At 35.4% G+C, this 25,177-nt stretch overlaps 1 protein-coding gene across 6 annotated transcripts in view; it reads left to right on the top strand.

Annotated features, from left to right (window-relative positions):
- Positions 1 to 25,177, top strand: part of HMGCLL1 (3-hydroxy-3-methylglutaryl-CoA lyase like 1) — a gene marked incomplete at both ends in the record, with an annotated part of 136,397 nt that overhangs the window by 40,307 nt on the left and 70,913 nt on the right. For 2 of the 6 annotated variants that reach the window (XM_082638909.1, XM_082638911.1), the window contains 4 exons: positions 1,179 to 1,259; positions 1,487 to 1,594; positions 20,665 to 20,760; positions 23,052 to 23,200. In XM_082638909.1, coding sequence (XP_082495035.1) covers positions 1,179 to 1,259; positions 1,487 to 1,594; positions 20,665 to 20,760; positions 23,052 to 23,200 — 434 coding nt within the window. The remainder of the gene's footprint in view (positions 1 to 1,178; positions 1,260 to 1,486; positions 1,595 to 20,664; positions 20,761 to 23,051; positions 23,201 to 25,177) is intronic. The other 4 variants (XM_082638912.1, XM_082638914.1, XM_082638910.1 and 1 more) reach the window with 3 other exon arrangements.

Consider the following 25,177-nt stretch of genomic DNA (forward strand, 5'->3'; position numbering starts at 1 on the left):
ATGCATCACAGCCTGCTCAGGGTATGCAGAGATGAGAATTCTTTTCCTTCTCAGTTAATTTTTGCTTATTGAATTGCCTGGTTTCATGGAAATTGTGGAGGGTGGTATGTAAACATTGTAACAGGGACCATCTGGGTTCCTTTGCTGAGTCAGCACAGAATGCTAATAAAACCAGGTAACAGCTATGGACCCAAGAATGGGCAGGGAGCATTGTGCTGTGTGATAGAAACAAACTGGGTCATGCATCCGAAATAGCCACCTTATCGGTGTGTGCCTGTGATTGTTACAAGGACAGGGTGAGACAATGCAAATTGGTCAGCCCAGAGTCATCATCTTTTATGAAAGGCAAGACAAAAAAATAACTTTGAAGTACAGGTCATGCTGATCTGGGTCAGTTCCATCAGCTATCCATTAGAAGACCTTGATGATTGATTACCCACACTTAACTGGATTCAGAGATACCAGGAGGTTATGTTTGTCCAGTCTGGAAAGATGTAGCCTACTGCCGATTTTAACTGCAATATGAAGTTGAGAAAGTCAGTTTCAATTTTTCCTGTTTCAAACTAGTGTCCTTCTAAACATGACGTGACCATAATACTTAGTTTAGGAACAGAGGGGAATATCAAGGATTAGGTCCTCCTGGGGGGAGTTTGTCCTTTAGGAAGCTGTGTTTAGGTGCTGGTTGTGCTGTGTGACACAGACAAGAAATAAACAACACATCTTATTCTCTGACACAGGCAAGAAAACTGAATTCACACTTGGCAAGTTCAGGGTATGGCATCTGGATGACTGTGCCTGGTAGAAGTCTGTTAATACAAAGATCTAATTTTTTAATGAACTCTAACAATGGTACATTTATCATCACGCATAGAATTACTCAGCAGATTGTCTCTTTAGATCCTGAGTAAGTCACCTTCTCCGCAGTTTTATCTTTGAAATTCATCTTTTAGATTTTAATCATAATTAGACTGAATATCACTGGCTTGTAAAAAAAAATGACCTCATGTTGCTAATAACATAAACTTGGTATTTGGTTTATATCATTATATTAATTTCTTACCTTTCTTAACTTTCCAGGGTGAGAACATAATCCAACAAAGTGAAATTGTTTGACTTTTCAAATAAACAAGTTTGATGATCTGTTATCTCTTTTTCTTGCCTTGTATTTTTCATTTTAGGAATCATCCCAGCCATCTGGACTCCCTGAATATGTTAAAATAGTAGAAGTTGGACCTAGAGATGGATTGCAGAATGAAAAGGTAACTTGATATTAATTTTACACATTTATTTAAAAATGCTAAATCTAAATATTTATTGAGTCTAAAGACATATGGATTTCATATATTAGATGATTACATTTGTTATTAGTTGGTACTTGAATTTATAAATCTTAAATAGTATTTGCTCTCAGTTAGGAATTAATTTTCTATTTATGCTTCAATAAATAATTTAGGCAAATTGCTTATAATTCTTAATGTTTTCTTAGATTATAGTTCCTACGGATACAAAAATTGAATTTATCAATCAACTTTCCCAAACTGGCTTGCCTGTAATAGAAGTGACAAGCTTTGTGTCTTCCCGATGGATACCACAGGTATGCAAATCCATAATTCCTTAACTAGATTCTTAATTCAACATTGACAAGATTTAGTGAACAGTGTGATATACATTGTGATATTAACTTGATATATTTTGTAAGAGCATAGCAAATTAGTAATTATTAGCCCATGCATTAAGATACGATTAAAGGAAAACCTCTTTTATGAAATATATAAATTAAGTCCTAAAAAGTTATTTGGACTTAGTTGTTAAAAAGTTATTTGGAACTCCATCCTAAACCTGCAAGAGTGTATGATCTGATATAGTGAGTAGAGGCTAAGACTCTTAATAGCAGTTTAGGGTCCTGTCCTCCATTTACCATTTTACTGACTTTATGAGTGATCTGAGTATATCCAGGTGATTTATCTTTTTTGTCTGTTAGAAGGAAGTAATGCTGAGTGTTGCCTGATACCTTCCCCATTATAATCCTATTTTAAGACGTGAGAAATGTAGATATGCTCTCTTTTTTTTAATGCTTATATTTGCTAGAGGGTTATATCTATTCATATATATTGATGAAAGTATATGCATTCATCAAAGACAAGGCAAAGGTAGTCATCCAGAATCTTCTCTTGAAGAGGATAGAGCCTTATCCAGAGTTGTCTGGCATATAGCAGCAATCATTACTTCTGAGACTCGGCCCTGATCTTTGAAATGTGATTAATAATTAGCAAACAGTGACCCCCACCACCACTCCCTTCCCAATCCAATTCTCATTCCCTGGATCCCTGGATTCCTTGGACCCTGTTCTCATTCCTTGGATCTTTCAGTCTCTGCCCAGCACTTAATTTCACTGATTATTTCTTCATGTGATTCCCTTGGTTTCCTCTATAATCCTTCTTCACTTATCCCTCTCCATTGCTCTTTTTGTCACCCCTGATATCATTTCCCCCACCACCAAGTTTAAGTTTCCCTTGAGATTCTTTAGTAATCTTCTCTGCCTGTGCTTTCCTCTTTGCCAATCCTTCCAAAATCAAAAGTTGCTTCTGAGCGGATGACAATTCTATATTTCCAGTCCTGCCCTCTCTGATAAGTTTCAGCTGGACGTGCCATTAGCACCTGAAACTCAGCAGGTTCAAAGTCAGACCCATCATTGTTGATCCTACTTTATGCTCATAGCCTAACTGTTCCTTAGGGAATCTTGAATTTGAATTCTCAAAAGTCTTTTATATCTGGTCAGTTACTGACCAGTTACTGGTCAGTTACAAAAATCCTTCCTCCTCAGGAGAGCCTATATCTGAGTCTCTTCTTTTCAATTCCATGGATGTATTAGTAATCCATACCCTTATGGACTAATTATTGAGATAGTCCCTTCAATGATATTCCTAAGCACTGTTTCTCCCTTCCTTATGTATTTTGCCTATTGCTTCTAAGATAATCTCCCAGAAATACTAGCCTCCCCAAACTCACAACCTCAGTTCTTTTGAACCTTCCTTCTCCCTGTTGAAAAAGTCTGGAAACCTGGCTTGGGGTTCAAGGTCAATTTACCTGGCCCTACTTCCTTTTGCAGAAGCTCCTGGCAAGCCAAACTGCCTCTTGGTCCTACTTACATCCTGCCTCTGTAGCTATACAGCACTTTATCTATATTCATTTATGTACATCTCAGTTTCTACACTGCCCTGCAGTTATAGCAAGATGGTGTAAGAAGGCTTAAAACATTAAAGCCCCTTTAATTACAAGGTATTGGAAACAACAGAAACCACAAAAGGATTAATAGTATTAGTAATACATCACTTTTCACAGAGTCAGTATTCAAATATCAGGGTTAGTTTGCTTTCTCCTCAAAACAAACTGTCACTTTTCTTTTTCTTTTTTTTTTTCTTTGCGGTACGCGGGCCTCTCACCGCTGTGGCCTCTCCCGTTGCGGAGCACAGGCTCCAGACGCGCAGGCTCAGCGGCCATGGCTCACGGGCCCAGCCGCTCCGCGGCATGCGGAATCTTCCCGGACCGGGGCATGAACCCATGTCCCCTGCATCGGCAGGCGGACTCTCAACCACTGCGCCACCAGGGAAGCCCAAACTGTCATTTTTCTTCATCCCAGTTGCCACTGTATATAATCCTATATATTTTTTGTAAATGTTGTCTGATGATCTGCTTCCCAGACTCTGAGAGTTATGGAGGTAGTGACCGTGTCTCTCCTGTTCATCACTTGTATCCCCAGAGCTTGGTGCAGTAAGTAGGTGCTCAATAAATATTGTGAAATGAATAATGAATCCATCAGCCTGAAACCATAATAACATGGCTGAATTCTCTGGCATGGACAAGTGACTCTTACTTTTTGATCATGTATTTGGTCTTGTGTTACGAAGGCCACAAATGTTTTCCTTAGGAAGACACAAACGGTTTGATGAGACTAGACTTATTTCCTTGACTTGTCATTTTGTAAAATGTGAGCTATTATTATTTTACTAGCTGTCATGTGAGACCGTTTATCATCTTTAAGTCTTCATGACATTGCCTCTTTATTTGATTTAGCTAATGCTCTTTTCACGTATTTGATTATTGTTGGAGAGAAACTGGATACGCTGGTGTAATTTCAGAGTAAAGTTGAGGCAGGACAGGTAACATTAATGATGACCAACCAAAGTTATATTTCAGATTTTATATTTTCCTAGTCCTTTTCAAGATACTTTTATTTCCCAATGGTTTTGTGAACCTGCCTACAAAATACGCCTCTTGACAACAGTAATGCTCAGGAAATTCTCTTATTCCACAATACTGGAATTGTTTGATGGATTATTCTTCAGTCTGATCTAGGACACACCCCGGGACATTTCAAAGGACGAGACTAGAGCCCCTTGCAGAGAGCCACTCTTCTCCTTGAACAGCTACTTAAAAGAAAAAGGGACAAAACAAAGGGAAGGCCGTCCCTCTGTGAGCAGTAATAGGAAAATGTTTTCTGACCTCACAGGAAGTAGATACATATGATGGGACTATAAAATAACATGATTCATTGGCTTAACCTATTGAGATGTAATGAACTCGGCTTAAGCTCAAAGTATTATGGAATAACTGATGGAGTTCCCCACAAGCTCGTGAGGACAGCTGTGGCAGGGCAGAGGTACCTCTGTTCTGTGTTCTGTCTACACTCTGTCTGGAGTTGGAGTAAGTGACTTAACCTTCTTGAACCTTGGGTATCCCAGCAATGAAGCCTGCAGCCTGGGAGGGTTTAGGGCAATAAAGTTCATGAATGGGTCCCTGTCTGTGGATGCCCAGAGTCCAGGACATCTGGCTCCAATCAGGCTCATCAGTGTTATCTGAGCGTATGCCTGACCGACAGACAACTGACTGAATTATTCCGGGTTCCATGCAAGTCAGTTACCTTCTCTGGGATAAACAGCCTTTTTCTTAAAGATTGAAGTATGTGTTTAGTTTAAATATTGGCTTGGAAAAAAAAATATAGGTACTCATCCTTCAAATACTAAGGAATATGTTATATATTTCACTTTTAATACTCATCTGGTTACATGCATTCCAAGTCAAAAAAAAAGAAAAAGGAGTGTTTTAAATAAATCACATATCTGTAAAAGAGCAGTGTGCCTGGATCAAAGATAATATCAGATTGAACTTCCAAAGTTATAGTGGTCACATATTACATAGCATATCAAGGGTTTTTCAAAGAGCAGTCTTGAGAGCATCCCATGTTTTACAATTTGTTTTTCTATGGTGGTGTTTGGATTCTAGATTTCACTGAGCTTGCCTGAGTGAGCCTTTTCTATTGTTGTGGTTGGAGGTTATCTCATTATGTAACTGCTGATTTCGTTGTTCTGATGCTAATGAAAAAGGCCTTAAATCAACAGAACTAACTCATAATGGTAATTTGAACTTTTATATTATAACCTCTTATTTTTTTTTAAATTTATTTTTTATTGAAGTATTGCTGATTTAAAATGTTGTATTGTTTTCAGGTGGACAGCGAAGTGATTCAGTTATACATATATGTATTCTTTTCCAGGTTCTATGACCTCTCATTTTTTGAGAAAATGTCATGACACCAGCCTTGTCTAGCTCAGAATAACGTCTGAGATTTGTGACAGAACGATTTTAGTGCACCAGCTTACATGTAATTTTCTGAATAATTTCTAATCCTTCTAAAGATCTTGAATATGACTCAAAATTGGTATTCTGTTAATTCTCTGCATTTTCTATTTCTTTCCCTTAAACGTGGGTCATGGGAAGAGTCCTCCGGTTTATGTTTAGATTGCTGCTTGCTCACTTATTTCTTTTTTTAGCATTTCCAAACGTTTTTACAGCTTCCCTCCTACTGTTTTGTTTGGCAACAGCTTTTCTAACTAAAGCAGCTGAAAGAAAAGTTCCACAGTAGCAGGGTGCCATATAAAACAGGATCCCACACCTATAATCTAAATGACCAGAGATGATAAAATACTTGCCATTAAAAAATACATGTTCTTTACAACTTATCTGGGAAAAGGGTTTCCTTAGAGTGACGTATAATCTAAGGACATTTGAAATGAGCCCACATAGCCCCTCACTTCAGTGGAGCTAGCAGCAGTAAGAGTAGAAAGAAAATGTGTTTATAAAAACTCGATGGGTTTACTGCAACTTTGGAATGTGGCTCTCAGTAATGAGCCTTTTAAATCATTATAAATACAATAATTTTTGAAGGTGAACTAGAGTTTTCCATTATCTTTAATGTAGCCATTTTGTTTTAAACACGCTCATTCACATGAGTGATTAAAGTGAATACCATTTATTTAAAAATAAGAACACATGAAAAGTACAAGACACTGTATGTTTATGTCTGTCGTATACAAAGTCTCAGTTATAAATATTTGCTCTCCATCTCATTAACTTTTAACTGTTGGAATGGGTGGGTCCCAAGTCTGGCCACATCAGCAAGGGGCAGAAATAGATTTTCTCTGTAAAGTAGAAAGAAATATGCATAAAAGGTTGTAAAAATTATTTACCAATCAGTCTAACACTTAAAAATATGGCCCAAGCACAGTGTAAGCAGGAAGGAATGTGTAAACTTTTCCTTGCCCTCCTTTTAGTGGTGATGCAATTAATGCTTTATCGGTAATGAAAACACATTTACTGGATTGAAGTTTAAGATTTAGATTTACATGGATGAGGTGCAGGAGGCAGTCGCTTCTGCTCCTGAGCGCCCCCTGGCTTCTTTTTCTTGTTCTGCTCTTTTTGAGGAGGATGGGTGTGTGAAGAGGTAAGGAACGGGGTAATTTGGCAGAGATGTTGAGTGTGTGTATGTGTGTGTGTGTGTGTGAGGGCGTGACTGAAGGAGAGAGAAAGTGGAAGAACTGGTGTGGAGAACTTTTGGGGAGAGCCCCGGAATTCTTTTGCTTATAAGGCACAGTGTCCTTGGCAGGGTAATTTCATCTTCTGCGAGTCTCATCCCCTATATCCCAGAGGAGTTGTCCTCTGCCATCGGCCAGAGAGGAGACTGGTGAAATTTACAAGACCACAGTTCCCATTTCGTGGGGTTACAGGAGTCCTTTCACCCAGATAGGCTAGTTTGGATATCACATGGTGGTTTAGAATTGCAAAGGAGAGTGTTCCAAGAGACAAGCAAATATGGTATGCCTTTTATAGCCAAGCCTTATAAATTTTCTAGCATCACTTTTCCATACCATATTAGTTGATGTAGTTACAAAGCCACCCAGTTTCAAAGGGGGGGGAATCCATGCCACCTCTTGACTGGGGAGGGGCGTTGTAGAGGAGCACATGGGCGGGGAGATATCACTGGAGCCATTTTTCTAATCTGTGACACTTATGTCTTTTAAAATGATCTAGTAATTAATCTAGTTCTGCATGTGTTTTTTCTTACTGATAATTAAAGAATAAATACAGCTGATAGAAAAGCGTGTTCTGTATTGTGAAACCCCCAAATTCCCCCCCACAAAAAAATAGATATTTTAGTACTCTGAAGGCTGCTAATGTTTACCTGACCCCTATCCACTCCCTATATACAATTGTGTTGCCTCACGTGGGAGTCAGGTTGGTATTTGAGTGATTAACCTGAAATGCAATATTTTAAAGTGATTCCGTCCTTCAATTATGTCATTGCTACTGTTATCACAGAGGGCATGCAAACTGCCTAAAGCATAGTCACAGATTTTTAAAACACCTTTGTCTCTCTCAGAAAGGAACATGGAAATATGAAAATGTTTTCTTCTTTTTATTAGGATGGTGAGTACTACATGGTTTTTTTTTTTCTTTTTGAACTTGTTTAAGGTTATACTTTGGAACAAAATTGGAAAAAAAAAATGAGTTGCTAGTTGTACATATTACTTGACATTCAACAGTAACTCATTCTCCACCTAAAATGTAATTTCACTTCTGTGTGCAAAGCAAAAAGCAAAGCTTATAACGAAAAGCAATAATGTCACAATTTTACTGGTTAGATTTTATTATTTTTTTCACATCGTAGGGTATAATTCAATTTTTTTTAGACTTTTTTTCCACATGAGGCCAAAAACTATGATTCTACTCAAAGATTTATTATGCTCAAAGATTTACTATGCACTGCTTTTCTAATTGCTTAATCTGATCAATTACATTTTGACTAAAAATTTGGTTTTTTTGGTCCTTAGATTTATGAAATGTACCAAAAATGTTCAAATAAAATACTTTATCTCACTTTTTATTCAATTATATTGTGTTTATCAAATTTTCTAAGTTTACCCATGAAAGAAACAAACTTTCAAAGGCATTTTGATCACATGAAAATTCCATTTTTGTATCTGATTAAAATTATATTAAAATTGGACCATGAATTATCAGTATGCAGTGACAGTTTGAAAGGTCTTGCATATAATACAAGTGCATACAAGCTGAATAGAGTACAGTTTGGCACAGAAAGACTTGATTCTAACTTTTTAATGGCATTTTCTGCATTATGCTGATTAGTTTGTCAATCTCAATCCAATTTTTTTTTTTTTTTTTTTTTTTTTTTTGCGGTACACGGGCCTCTCACTGCTGTGGCCTCTCCCATTGCGGAGCACAGGCTCCGGACGCGCAGGCTCAGCGGCCGTGGCTCACGGGCCCAGCCGCTCCGCGGCATGTGGGATCCTCCCGGACCGGGGCACGAACCCGTGACCCCTGCATCGGCAGGCGGGCCCTCAACCACTGTGCCACCAGGGAGGCCCGCAATCCACTTTAAGAGAAGCAGAGTTTGTCCTGTGGACCAGACTCCAAGGAACTAAAGTATTTCCTGGGTTCCACGGCTATGACTCTCACGGGAAGAATCACAGCCATTAGTGAAAACCAGTTTTAAACTTTAAAGTGTTAAGATTAAATGTGGACTGTTTTGATCATAAGTTTTAAGTATGTCAAGCATCACTTGTTTTTAAGAATTCACGATCCTTGTACGTTGAACACTGAAAATGAAACATATACTAATTATTTTAAAATTGATTATGGTTTTAAAAGACATGTTTTGTTCATATATTTATAAAGATTTATTATTCCAGTTAATTTTTTAAAATAAAAATAATGTATTTTTTCCTAATTTTTAGATATACACACAGACACACACACACACACACACACACACACACACTACACGCACACTGATCTAATATTGCCTGGTTAAGTTGCTGGAAAGTTCTCTAGGAGTCATATGGAATAGCAAACATAGGAAATTAGCTAAATCTGAATGCTAGAAGTAACATTACATTCCAAAAATAATATTAAGCAATAAGTTAGTTTCATATTTCAAACTGACACATTAATGAGACATATATATGCTAACATTTCACTTCTTCCATATTTGATAAAATAAAAGGAAAACAAATGTATATTTTTTTCACTTAGAGTAAGTATAAAACATTTGCATTCTTATACTTAAAAATTTTTATCCAAATTCATATATCCTGAATATCCAACTTATCAAATTAAAGGCTGATTGGAATTATATTTTTAGAATAATAGAATATTTTGTAACATCTATGAATTTCAGCTATTTGTTCATTGTCAATGTACAGGACATTCTTTTGAAGAATGCTGTTCATTTTATAAATATCTTGGATAACTTCAAATTTGCAAAGGCAAAAGTTCAGAGGTTATAACTGAGCTGCTTTAATTGTTCTAGGCACTCACATTCCTGTTTGCTTTATAAACTAAATTAAATACTCTTTGAAATATCAACATATTGAAGCAAATTCACGCTAACAACTTGAGAGCATTAATACTACTTACTCCAGACCTTGTACTGCTGTGATGTGGGACTATCAAGAAATTTGTACACTGTTCTTAGGCAAGACTGATGCATCCTGTATTGAATTCAACTTATAGTATATGGTAAGAAACATATTTCTTAGTAATCCCAAAATAGTTATTTCTTCACAAGTCCTCCAGGTTGTAGGTTTCCTGAGCTTTCAGTGACATCATTATGTCTGGTTAGAAATAACAACATACACATTTTCTGACAGAAAATCTGAGACTTGACTCTTACTTATTTCTGATAGGATTTGGCAAAGTATTTTCACCCTTTATACCTTGGATTCTTTCCATTCATTTATTCATCCATTCACTGCTTTTATTGTGTCTCTGTTAAACACTGCATTTAATTCTTTTTTGTAATCAAAAATTGAATAATGTGTGGTTGATAGCAATATCTGTATAATGATCCAATTGTAAAGTTAAAATGGGTAATGGGAATGAAATCACTAAAAAAAATTGACTCATATAATGGGGTTATAAAATCAAGTGAATATCTGTAAATGAGCTGTCATAAAATAGAACCTAGGAATCCAAATATGTTAAACAGTTTATCTTTAAAAGGTTGTCTGCCCAGGCTTTTTAAGTTTTGTCTTCTGTAGTGCTTAGCCAGACAGAGCTCTTCAGAGCCATACGATGTCAAATCATTGCAGTTAGATCTTACAGGCTATTGTGACTGCATTGCTTGCCAGCGTAACAAGAACTTTTTTGCTACAGTGCTCTCTTATTGCCAGTGAGATGGTCTGCCTCAAACCTCCCAAGCTTCCCCTCTGCTCACCAGCACAGCTCTCCACTGTGGGCAGGGGGGCTTCCAGAAGGAAATGTAAGTATAGAGGGGAAAGTCCATTTACAGTCATTGAGAATGAATACAATTAGACACAGTATTTTAAAAGTCACTTCTGCTCCCATGCATGAGAAATAACACTGTTGACAGTGTTATTAACAAACACAAAGGCATGATATATGAGAGGCAACACAGTTGAATGGAAAGAAAATTATACTGGGAGCTTTGAGACTTCTTGCCCCTACTTCAGAGTCATGTTGGGAACATGATTGTTTTGACATGGGACGACCAGGAGGGTGGTCACCAAAGGCATTGACCCGAACAAAGAATCACTAATGCATATTTGTTATGTTTGCCTTAGGAAATGGGAAATGTTATTGAATAAGATGACTCTGGTTTCTCTGTCTGGAACATTGGTCTCCCAGTGTATAACCCACAAATCCATTGGGTAGATTGGGTTTATTTTATAATTTAAAAATGAATATTTGTAGACATTAATAGATTATGATGAAAATGGCTTGCAGGTTTCACAGTAAAAGAGTGTGGGTCATGTATGCTACTTGCTTGGGTCACTCCTGAGAAGCCTGCGCATTCCTTCCCATAGAGGGCGGTACAGAGGCCCTTAGAACACAAAGGTGATGTTAAATAAGGAAGCACAGGAAATTATACACCAGCCCAAATTAGTTTTAGACTTCTCGACTTAAGAAGTTTTGTGAGTACGGTGTCAGACAATTTTAGCAGTGGCAGCCAAGACAGGGTACTGGGTAGGAAAAAAAAAAAAAACAAAAACTAGATGTTCAATTTTCCAGAGATTTCCTGTGTTTATTATTGTAAGACTGTGATTTATTAAAACTGTCTTACTTCTTCAAGCAGACCAAGATTTCCTCTGTGCTACTGAGGCTAAGATATATGGGGTTTGTGGAAAGAGTCTGTGAATGAGACAGGGTTAGAGTACCCAGGCTATAAGCTATTCATGGCTGGGTAGAGCGTTTTCACTTATGGCTGTCAGGAAGGGTGCTTAGTCCCATTTTTTTTTCTCATGGCTGAATTTATGAATGTGTTACATTTAAGAGGAGTTACTGCTCAAATTGAGTTTTGAGTTATAGGTTCTGAAACCACATTATTTACATTTGTATAGTAATCTGTGGTATGTGTTGAAGAAATGGCACATCCTGTAACCATCCTTCCTGCTGCATAAGGACAAGTATTACCGTAAGTGAGATATCATCTAGCCAGTGGAGATAGTATGCAAACACCTTCTGATATTGTCTGCTCATCTTGAAGAGATCTGAATGCTGTCCTGGGTGATGGTGGGGTAAAAAAAATCCTTCAAATATATTTTAAAAAAATTATTCAGCACAGTGTATTAGTGAGGGTTATAGGTCCATGAGGATAAATCTATTTCCTGGCAAAATTTAAGATGGTTTATTTAGCAGAGACTTTATAAAAATAAATATATCCAGAAATATTATGGATATACCAAGAATAAGACATGCCAAACTGAACTCAAATGGTAAGGAAAAGAAATACTGTAGACACCATGGATCTTTATTTCAGATAAATTCTTAACTATCTTGATGATATGACTAAGAGAGAGGTAGGAAATTTCAACCAGGCTTGGAGTCTCCGAAATGTTATTAGTTTTCTTTAATCAATGGAACTTTTTTCACCCTGGATGAAACTTTATTTAGAACCTCAATATACGATACAGACAGAAAAATTACCACAAAATATTTGTATAGTTTCCTCCCAAGAACCTGGATGGGGCCCTAGCAATGTGCTCACCTGGTCATGTGTTTCAGTAAAATTTACAAAAGTTAGAGATTTTTGAGTTTTTTTTTTTAAGGCTCCATTCCAAATAGCAATAATTTCAGATCCACAAAATCTGGATTCATCTCTGAATAAAAATAAAATGAGGTGTCCCATCTTGAAGCAGGTGTGGGTGGGCTTGGATGCATTGATTTGACCTCCCTTCAGCCTAACTGGTGGCCTTTGTGACTGAAACCACGATTCCCAGATTTGTTGATGTCTGACATCTCCTGAGAAGTTTTAGGAACAACAGATTCCTGGGTCCTTTGGCTGAACAGAATCAGAATCTGTACTAATGAGCCCAAGGAATCTGTTTTTTTTTTTTTTTTTTAAGAGGAACCTCAAATAGTTTTGATGATCAATCCAGTTTGGGAGACACGGGGTTTGATGAAAACACATACTCTCAAAACTGTTCAGCCTGAGGGTGGGATCTTTCTAGAAATTCTTCCCTTGATATTGTCGTGTGAAAAATCTTGAGCAATGACTAAGATGAAGAGAGAGAAGATATTTAGACAATATGGAGGATGTGCTTAACAAAGAGGAATTAGAGAGTGTGCTTTACAGTCAGATAGGGTCCCATCCCTTCTCCCCCACTCACTGGGTGATTTGCCTCATCCTTTCCATCTCTGTCTACTTCTTCTACAGAAACTGTCCCTTTCATTGAGTGGTTAAAAATTTTTGAAGAGGTAATACACTTAAAGGACTCAACACATAGAGACCTTCCATGTAGACCAGCATAAAGTAAATGTTTGCTTTTATCATTATAACCATCATTACTAATAATAAAATCTTAGAATTAGTGGAGAAAAAGAATCATGATTCAAAGTGGATTGAACTCAAATTGAATGCAAACTAGAATAAAGGGCAAGGAGGAGAGATTTCAGTTCAATTCGACAAGCTTTATTAAATGTCCCTTTTGAGTGAAGTGTTCAGGGAGCTAATAATTTAGTTAGGGAGAAAGATACATAAATCAGTATAAATTATACAAAATTAGATAAGAGTAACTATAGATAGATAGATGATAGATAGATAGATAGATGGATAGATGAATAGATATACACACAGAGAGAACTATGGCAGTAAACAGATGTGGAAATCAAGCTTGTTGTTGAGAATGTCTTATAAGAGGAGTTTTTAAGTTGAATATTGTGAATATTGGAGGATGAAATAAATTGGCTAGTTGAAAAAAGGAATGGTATCCTATTAAGAAATACTGTCTTTTCTCTTGCACCATTTATCAAGATTTTTTTATCATTATTATTGAGAGGTTAGGAGGGTGTATTTCAGTTTAATAATTCATTATTTGTAATATCATGCTAAGATACAATCTAATACTTTGTGATATGTAACCTTATACACAGATATATTGTTTTAGAAGAATTACTGTAGTTTTTGTCCTTCCCAGTGAAGAATTTTGATATATATATTCTGTTCTATGTGATTTTCATAAAAAATAAAAGCAAAAATATGAACACTTTATTTATAATTGTATATACTATATATTGAATATATTTCTGATAAGAAAGGACTTCCATTTAATTTGACATTGATGCCAACTGATTCATTCACTTACAATTTTACAGATGTGATGTTTGGAACAATTTTCTGTAGACTAACTTCTGGCTCTGTATATTTTGAAACTTGTTTTTCCTCAAATATTCACATACCTCTGGTGCCAGATATCATAGGACTCTTGGCTTAACTCTAGAGTGACACTTTTAATAGAAGGTACAGTTGAATACTCTATTTTATGTTATACAATATATTTTATAGATATTAAATATATGAGAATATTTACACCAATATTCTTGGAGAGCACAGCATTGTGAATTCTCCCAAGTAACAAAGTCTGTGCCTGGATTTACACATAAGGAAAATTAGGAGTTTGGGATTAACATATACACACTACTATATATAAAATAGATAATCAACAAGGATCTACTGTATAGCACAGGGAACTATACTCAGTATTCTGTAATAACCTAAATGGGAAAAGGATTTGAAAAAGAATAGATATATGTATATGTATAACTGAATCACTTTGCTCTACACCTGAAACTAACACAACATTGTAAATCAATTATACTCAATATAAAATAGAATATTTTTAAAAAAGAAATATAATATAGCAACCTAAATGAATTAAATGGTCTTCCCATCTTTATGTGCATTACTTGAAGACAATTACAGGAGACTCACTCTATAGATTAGAGCAAAACTGTGTGTAATTGTCCTTTTGTCTTCTCTTCTCACACTTCTTCACTGCTCCAGAACAGTAAAATAATCTTGCCACCAAAACAAAGCTCCCAAACCCATCCTGTCCCTCTCCAACATCATGGCTCTATAGATTACTTAAATTTTTCTGGCTATCTTGTTCTCTTTTTCCTACCACTTCTCACCTCCCTCCTTCTCCTTCATACATCATGACAAAGAATCAGGAGAAGGACTCTTGTTAGATGGCAGGGGAGGGAAATAATTTGAGTCCTTTAGCACGTGAGTGGAGGGAAGGAAGGGAAAGTGGGTAAAGCTCACCCATTGATGGTGCTTGACTTGGTCATATTGACTGGACCAGGGCAGAGAGAAGAGACAAAGCAGAGTTTTATATTTAGGTTGCAAAATCCAGTGGTAAAAGAAGTGGTCAAGTTATATAACTTTACCGATATTGCTGTAAAGATGGAGTATCTTACCTGGATTTTAGATTACATGGATTTTAGATTCTACTTACATGGATTTTAGATTCTACTGTAAACACATTTGCCATTTAAAAACAGTGCTAACTTCAACTCTGAGTAATTCTACTTCAACACACAATACAGTTGCCTCACCAGAGCCACCATGATGTATTGAATTATTTCTGTGGTGATGCAAAACAACTCAACTCCTCTCAGGAAGCTTGCATTCTCCTTATTGACTCACTGAGTTAAAATAATAAAGGAAAAAGTTTTATGTGTCATACAAGTGTGTGAGACTTTCACATAAAAAATTTATAGTAAATGCACCTCTGGAACTTTGTGACCTGTACAATGTTATATCTGTAATTATATTTGTTCTGGAAAAAGGAAAAAAAAATGTTCATCAGTGATTAGATTCTAAATGAACGTCTCACACAACATATATTCAGTTGGAACTGAACAAAATTTAGTCAATGAATATTCTGTTTTCTCTATCAACTGTTATTCAGAAGAGAGGTAAAGCATATAGATACTTTTACTTTTCATTTCATTGGACTTGAAAATGAAAGAAGGATATGAATTTAAAAATTAATTTCTATAGAATATCTCACTCCATAATTATCAGAAGAATTTTAATAAACAACTATGTTTTAAGTTTGGGCTTATTAAGCCCTTTCCTTTTATAGTATACTAGAGTATAATTTATCATAGAAATTATATTTGCATATATAATATATGAACAGTTGTGCTTTATGACTATTTTTTAATAATTTCATACTTTATGCATAGTCTTGCTCCATTAAACTCTATGAATATTTTGGTCCTTTAAAAAACAGTCTCCTGAGTTATTTACATTTGGCCTAGATAAGGGTTAGCTTAAATATTTGTCATTATTCTACTTTAGGTTGCAAAGAAAAGTACTTCCTTACCTGCTTCATAGAACTTCAGATCACATGGCATTTGTATTATTTTGTATTTTTGGTATGTACACACACACACACATACACACACATTTCTCACCACTAGCCTGTGTGTTATATGTATATGGACTACCTCTGCTTCATTTTTTAATGCCATAATGTTAGATATATTGTAAGTGTATAAAATGTTGAAATGAGTCAATATTCAAACATTGAAGGGCATTTAAAAAGTCCATTTTTAAGGTCTCACGATATTTTAAAATTAGCTTTTGTATCCACCAATGACAAATTTTATAGTCTATTTGTAAAATATATACTCATATGCATTATTTTGAAATTCCAATAATCTCAGGGAATTCGGATGAGCACTTAACAATGCTTAAACTATATTTTAGCCATTGCTGTTGTCTGGAGAATGCATTGAAAGCATAAATATTTAGGAGAGATTATTGTATTCAGATAATGACAAAGTATTAGTAAAATGTCTAACTATGTGTAATGTGGAGTGTCCAAATATAATCATCCCATGATCGAGTTAGTAGCAAGTAAAATAAAAGCTCTAAAAATTACATTCTAATTTTTGTGATGCTTTGCATATCTTTAAGATGCTTGCAAATTGTTGCACAATTATTGTGACTATTTGAATCCATATCAAAATTTGGATATCTAGAACAATTGATTCACCATGCTATAGCCTGTTTGATTGGCTAGGTAGGTATGGCCATTCCCACACCATGGCCAGATGAAGGCAAATCCTGTTACTAACTAAATAATGGGAATTTTTATGATCTTAAATGAAAAGTTACAGCAAAATCTTTAAAATATGTTAAATCAAACCAGATGTAGAAAGATTTTGTTAAGATGTCAAAATAGTACTGTAAAGGAATAATTCTATTATTGTTTGACTAATAGTTAGACTTTAGACATTAAAATAACATCAAGATTGAAGTATAATATAAACTCACTGAGTAAAAAAATAAAGTAAAGCAAGGATTTTATACCTTTAATTGAAACCTGCTCTATTTTATTCACTGTAATAAAATTATATCCTATCATGATTTCCTAAAGCTCTTTACATAATTGTCTTTATTGACCAAATTTAGACAGAATACTATTATGTCTTAAATGACCTCATTATAGTGTGGCTGTTTTTAAAAAGGAAAATATTCTGATTTTTTGGATTCTAATTAAAGTATTTATCATAATTTCATTAATTTCATTAATTTCAATGATTATCAAAGTTTAGCTTTCATGACCTGGGAATTTGGTTACTGTCATCTCTGCTTATTTTCTAGTTCTGCTGAATGAAATATCTATTAAGTCACAGTTTAATTACATAAATTTCTACATAATAATTCAAGATTTTTGTTAAACCACATATAGAGTGAAATAATCACTTACAGGTTAATATGACCTATATTTCTTGAAGATTAAAATTTGTCTTGTCTCCTTCATGCTGTGATGCACTGCCATACCTTATTCTCTAACCGCATATTGGTTTGAGAAGCACTCTTTATTGATTTCTGTTATCATGTTAATGTAAATGTGTCTCATAAATAAACATACTGTGTTTAGTTAGACATAAGTATTAGTAATATCGATGAACATTATTCTCTAGTAAGAGTGTTTTAGATTTCATTACAATGTACTAAAACTAGCAACAACTTTACTTATCTTTCTGATTGAAATTAGGAATAAGTGTTCTAAATTTTTTATGATAATTTGTGAGTGCTTGTTTGCATATACATGTGTGTGAGAGAGAGAGACAGAGAGAGACAGAGACAGAGAGACAGAGCTCACACTCTAGCCTCAGACACAAAGGCTAAATTTGTGGATATATAATCAAGAACTGTGTTGAAATCTGCACAAATGTTAACTATTTTAAAAAGAAGTTATAAAAGAGTGAGGATTACATTTTTGAGTAAAGTCACTTTCCTTATACTACCAGCCACTGTGTCCTATTAATTTTTCTCCAGTACTTCCATTCCCAGTGCCATTTCAGTGCAGTGGAACTTGTCACAAGCTGCATCCTCACCATTACCTGAGAATTGCCTCTCTTTTCTCTTGACTGCCCTCTGCACCACTGCCAAGTTAATCTTTCTAAAATACTGCATCTACCCCAGTCTTCCCTTGCTAATTCAACACCCACTTTTCATGGCTTTCTATTGTCTTCACAATAAATCCTGAATTTTTAGAGTAATGTGAACCTAACTCAAGACACATCAAAGTGTGTGGCCCCCTGTCTTAATTTATAATCTATTTCTTGACTGCTTACCAATAATCTTTTCTAGCTGGATAGTGTATTCTTACTGCTACACCCACCTCTTCCTCTTTTCCAACCCTATTGATTTTTCAGTGTTTCAGCCTTTATGGCTTTGTAATGAATTATCTGAGAATTTAGTGGTGTCAATAAACATTTGCCATGCTCATCAAATCTTAGAGTCAGAATTTGAACAGGGTACAGGAGCAAAGTTTTCTCTGGTACACAAAGTCTGAGGCCTCAGGCTGAATCATCTGGAGCTCCTTCAATCACAAGTTTAAGGGTTAGGGTTAGGGTGATGGTTAGGGTTAAGGTTAGGATTAAGATTAGTGTTGACTGTTGGCCGGGGGCTCACCTCCTCTTCACATGGGACTCTTCATGTGGCCCTCTTCCTGTGGCTGCTCTGCAGAAGCTAGTTTTTCTCAGAGCACATCAGCTGACTTTCCCATGGTGGCTCCCCCCAAGGAGAAAGCCATATAGAAGCTCTATCCTTTTTCATAAGCTAGCCTCATAATTCACGTGGCATTATTTTTGCTGTGCTCTATTTGATGGAGCAATCACAAGCCTGCCTAGGTTCAAGTGGAGGATAAATAGCATCCACTTCTTGATGGAGATCGGTGAGGTTTTGGAAGAACATGTGGGATTGGAAATACTGCTGTGGCCATTTTAAAAAATTGTCATTATTGTCATTATTAGGGACTGCAGTTCTTATCCCATATACTCTTTTAAACTTTCCTAGATTAGCATAGGCCCTGCCAACCTTTCCACATTCAGAACTCTTATAAACTGTGCTCTTGTTCACAACCAGTATATTTTTTTGAATTGTTAACTTTCCTAGTGCATCTCTTTGATCTCCCCAAATATATTGCAAATTGCTCAGTGCAAGGATGTTACTTTCCAGTGTTTATATTTCCCACAGGGCCTAGCATAGGGCTTTGGACACAGTTGATGTTCAATAAACCTCTAGGGTAAAGTGAAATAGGCTTTGAATAAAATAAGCTTTGGCTTTTATGCATCGTAGATGTCTGTGGTGGATGATCTTTGTGAAGGAGGCAGCTATGGGGTGGGCAATGGTGGCTGTGATCCTAAGAAATAAGTGAGCAAGAATCACATTTTAGACAGAATTAAATGTGTTTGGATTGAATGAAACATGAAAGCTTAAATGTCGACAAGGCATGATGGAAGTCAGTGGAAAGTGCTTTTTTGCATCTTAAGTATTTAATTTTAAATTTAAAATGTATTTAAAAATTCATTTAATTATTCCAAATAATAATCATTGAAAGTATTAAATTGAATTCTACTGGCATTTAACTCAGAGTCAGTAAGACTAATGGACCAGTAAGGGTAAATATTGTAACATTTCACATTAAAAACAAATGTGTAGCTATGCTAATAAAAGCATTTATACTCTAATTTACTTTTATTTCCTTTTAAATTAAAAACAATACATGCTTATTTTAACAAGTCAAGGTATATAGAGAAAAAACAAGTCTTCCCTCAGCCGTTCCCATACTGAAGATACAAAGTTTGGTTTGGTGCATGTTTTTACAGCTTTCTCCATGTTCATTTTGTATACTTTTCATTGTTTATATATTATTCCTTATATTTATTGTTCATGCCATAATTTATTATTCTTCAATATGCAAAGCTCATGGTTATGTCAATGGTAATTTCTCTAGGTGATGATTATGGGATTTGATCGTCAGTTATTGCTCTAGGAGGCTAAATTATAGACTTTGTAGCAAACTGGTAAATTTGATAGTTTAATTCAAAGTTGGCTTTTTTTTTAATAGATTCATAGAAAATATACAAAATAAAGTCTTTGTAGGATAAGTTTCCTGCTGTGTGCTCCATTGTATTTATTTGTTCACGTTATAAGAACAAATAGTAACTCAAGGATAGAACTACATAAAGCATTATGACTGTTACTAACTAAAACCAATAATATACTAAGGTCTCAACCTTGTTAAATCCTTCTAATGGACATGTGTAATTTACACTTTACTAAATATTGTAAAATTTCATATGTTAAAAATTATTTGGATGTACAACTTTCATGTGGAAGGTAAATGCACAGCCTATGGCCTTTCAAACTCTTCCCACTATCAGGGGTATTGGAGTCTTGACCATAAAATGAAAGGAAGAGAATAAAGACCAGTCAAGTGAAAACACCAGAGTTCAGAATTCCTGACTGTCTGTAATCAGTCACTTAACCAGATCCTATTATGTGAGGATGTTACACCCAGATCTCGTTATTATGTATTTATGACATTGAGAACTACTTATCTGGCATGGTTTTGCTATTTCAAACATGAATTGATAGAATATAATTGCCTGTATTATTATAACCTCCTGAAAAACTAAAAGCATGCTTGATAGAATATTCCAAGTTCCATATCTCTATATAACTATTATGTATTTAAGATGGCAGATCACACTGAAGTGATGAAGGGCATTCGTCAATATCCAGGAATTCGATATCCTGTCCTTACTCCTAATCTTCAGGGTTTCCACCGTGCTGTAAGTGTGCTACTAATTTTTCTAAAACTGATATGCTTCTTGTTGCAAAGATCTTTTTCAAAGTTAAATTGGTGTGATATGTGACTCCCTTGTTATCCTGCATAAATACTATCACTAATACCCGTAATGTAGGTACATGGAGATCAGTGAACTTGTGGCATTGTTGGGACTAAAATGCTCCACATAATGGCTCTTCCAGTCTAACCATTCAAGAATTAAAATACAGAAATACAATTACCCATTTTGACGAAATTCTTTTGAAAGTATATTTTGTGCTCCCCACTTAAACAAGGAATACAAAATATAACAAAGATTTCCCAATACAATATTATAATTATTAATATCATTGTAGTGGGTAATTATTTTTGTCACTTTTTCTGAGGTTGCTGTTGTTCTCGCCCTCTACATGGAGCTAATCACTGTCTTTGGAATTGCCTCTACCAACTTTCCTTATTTGTCTTCCGGTTTGTTTCTTCCAATCCTATGTGCCTTGGGAATTTATATGCCAAGAAGCTTTCATAATTACACATACTAGAAGAATCAGTGTAGTTTTAAGTAAAGGCTTGAGGTGTTATGTTTACATGGCTTTATTGTAAAAGTTGAGCAGCAGCTATTTTTGGTGTTAATGGATATTTTTCATTTTTGTATTTGTGACTAGGTTGCATGAAGTTGAAATTGTGGGTGCTAGTTGGTGTATCACCTGTTAGTGTATCTTGTGAAACCACTTTTATTTGAATTAATACAAATTTTATCACATTGTAAAGAAAGAGACATTTTAAGAAATTATAAATATTGTTGTCATCCGGTCCTAAAGAAGTAGGGAATGTAACCACCTTGAGAAAGATATGAGAGTACACCCTCAGGGTAGCTTAGAAAGTAATAGGAGAAACCTTGGCTTGGGAGTCAGGCAAGCCTGTGTTTGAAACATGGCCCCAGAACTTTTATTAGCCTTGGGACCTCCTATTAGTGTTTTAGCCTCTTTGAGCCGCAGTTTTCTCATCTGTAAAATCGTCATAATAATACTTCATTTACAAAATTGTTGGTGGATTAGAAATAGGGCATGCAAAATACAACACCAGCACATAGTAGGTGTTCAATAAATAGTACTTTAATTTAGTTAAATTAAAAAAATTAAAAAGTGAAGTATAGTTGATTTACAATGTTGTGTTAATTTCTGCTGTACAGCCAAGTGATTCAGTTATATATATATACGTTCTTTTTTAATATCCTTTTCCATTATGGTTTATCATAAGATACTGAATATAGCTCCCTGTGCTATACAGTAGGAACTTGTTTATCCACAGAATTTTAATTTTAAACGTTAAAAATTTATTTTGGATGGAAGAGTGGAAACCAGTACTTTTTTAAAAGGAGGAGAGATGACAGGATTTTTTTTTTCTTAATGTATTAATAGGGTATCAGAGAGAAAGGGGAATCTAGGCACAGTGCTAAAGATATATTAATAGAAAGTCTTAAAAATCCAGCTGGAAAACTAGGAGGCTTGACATTGAAAACAAGCACTGGGAAACCTGGAGGGAGGAGAGAAGATGGCCAAAGGGGCAAAAGGGAGAATTGATTAGGTCGACATTTTGGATTTGAAGACTGGCAAGAGGATTAAGGTCTTAAGACACACAAGACACAAGAGGGAAGGGATATGGGAACAGATGTATAACTGATTCACTTTGTTATAAAGCAGAAACTAACACACCATTGTGAAGCAATTATACTCCAATAAAATTGTAAAAAAAAAAAAAGACACACAAGAGTTTGGTTGTCACAGTCAAGGTATGAAACAGTGGAAGTGAGGTTAAGGGTAGGGAGAAAATTTGGAGCAAAATCTAAATGATGACTTGGAAAAAATATTTTTCTGTTGGGTGGTAAGAAGAGAAGAAAAACATAAAGCATTTACTAGCCTCACTTTTAATAATTAGGTAAAAATAAAGTTTTCCATAGATATCAAGTGGTTTCATTAGGGTGCTAGTATTTTCCATAATTACGGTTAAAATATTGCTGAGGATAACTTTTAGGAAAGGCAAAATTAAATTGGAACGTCATCATTGTATATTCTGTGATTTATGAGTGTTGTAGTTTGTGGAATTATTGTGCTATCATAAAATAATTTTACATTTCAGAAGGGTGTATGCAGCAAGTTGAGCAAAATCTAATTTTAAATTTTAAGGAGAATGTTAAAGAATTTAAGTATTCCTTTATAGAATAGTTAACATTGCTTCTGCTGCTCTTGTTTATGTTTTTGGAATTACTAGCTTTGGCCTTTGATTTGTATTTTTCAGGTTGCTGCAGGAGCCACTGAGATCTCCGTTTTTGGTGCTGCCTCTGAACCCTTTAGTAAGAAGAATATTAACTGTGCTATTGAAGAAAGTATGGAGAAGTTTGAGGAGGTCGTTAAGTCTGCAAGACACATGAATATTCCAACACGAGGGTACTTATGAAATCCCACAAATTCTATTTAGTTCATTAACATCAACTGTTAAAACTCTTTATGAACTATCTAGACATTGTTTTATGACATATAATAATATACATAGGGTATATTATTTATACCCTGATCTTATGTGATCAGGGCCATGATTATATACTTATTACTATAACTACCTCATTAATATCAGCTGATAATTATGAGGGCATATCTAGCCCTTACGTTGTCATGCATTTGAGGTCAGAGGGACCAAGATTGCAACTGACATTGTTACTCATTTTATTAATTCCAAATTATCCAAATGCAGTCATTTTTGGATCTCAGCCTAGTGTAAATGGATAGATTGTTATGAACTCATAGTAGCATTTGGAAAGGAATCATCTAATGTGGTTTCCAAATTTTTAAATGTTTTTAAGAACGATGCTTTTTCTTCAAAGAATATAGTGTACAGAAATTCAATAGATTATGTAAAACGTAAAATTGAGAACTGCACTGGGGCGCTGGGCCCATCATTCTACCCATTCAGCCTCCCCTTAACAGCTGACTTCCAGGTTTTCTCTGTGTGACCCCCAAAGCAAAATTATTTGGGGAAGGAGAAGAGAGAGGAAACTGGTTTAGTTCTTGCCTGCTTCCAGGCCAGCAAGGGAGCATCTAGTGCAAACAGGCTCTATACTCAGGGCCATGTCTGTGAAATGTATAATAAATTCTCTGTTACTTAAGAAAGAAGTTGTTTCTCAGACATTAGCTAATTTTCTATTTTTATAATTATGGAGATATGATAAACATGCCATATCATCTTCATAAATTAAAATGCATAGTGTTTGTAACAGAAGGCTGAGTGCTGTCACTGGGCTTAGATGCCTGTTGTATTTCCTATGGTTGAAGTAAGCAAAGTTCACAGTGGCAAGAAAGATTCAGTCATTAATGAGAAAGGCAAGTGGATCCAATTTGGAGTGACTGGATTAGAAAAGGATTGGAATTCAACCAAGGTCATTTGGAGAGCAAGTGGAATCAGATTACACCATAGTTAGCTATCTTGTTGGTTTGCTTCCTTTTTTTTTTTAACTTCTTTTTCCTTTCTCCTTAGTAAATTTCCAACATGACTTTTTAAATATATAAAGATATTTTTGTAACTGACATGCATACATAACATGCAGAGGGCGTGCAAGAAAGTTTAAAAGCCAAGATAATGTATTTCCATAGACAGAAAATAAAGGATGTCTCTTCTTAAGGCAAAAGTTACATAACCACCATCAAAAAGGAGAGATGTCCTTTAAGTTTCTAAATTCAAACATACATAAGTTGATTTGTCTCTCTTCCCTTTAAAAGAAAGGGAAAAATGAAGAAGCTGTTCTTCTATTTCAATTTATGTTTAAATGTGGAGTAAAGTAATTCACATTGGAAAGTTGAAAAAAACACAAAACTCTAAGAAGTCAGGTACATGTAAGCTTATGCTTCAAATGGAAAGTGTTTTTTTTAAATGTTGAAAGATGGATGTGAAAAAATTATATAATAACAAATTTTATCATTTTAGTTTTTTTTTTTTTTTTTTTTTTTTGCGGTATGCGGGCCTCTCACTGTTGCGGCCTCTCCCGTTGCGGAGCACAGGCTCCGGACGCGCAGGCCCAGCGGCCATGGCTCACGGGCCCAGCCGCTCCGCGGCACATGGGATCCTCCCAGACCGGGGCACGAACCCGTATCCCCTGCATCGGCAGGCGGACTCTCAACCACTGCGCCACCAGGGAGGCCCTCATTTTAGTTTTTATAAAATAGAATAGGTAACTTAATAAGGCTAATAGAAACCCTAACTCCCCTTTAATACTGATTGCTGAACATTTAATATTGTCGTATCAATAAAGAAACTTCTAACCATGCTACAACTAAGAAGTTTTTCAGGCTTTGATAAGAAGAGTACAGAAGTGCAGATGGATGAGAGCTCACCCACAGCCAAATGAAATCAGTGAAAGTACATCAGACACT

The sequence above is a fragment of the Mesoplodon mirus genome, assembly GCF_964341445.2.
Source record: "Mesoplodon mirus genome assembly, chromosome: 12".
In the NCBI taxonomy this organism is placed as follows: domain Eukaryota; kingdom Metazoa; phylum Chordata; class Mammalia; order Artiodactyla; family Ziphiidae; genus Mesoplodon; species Mesoplodon mirus.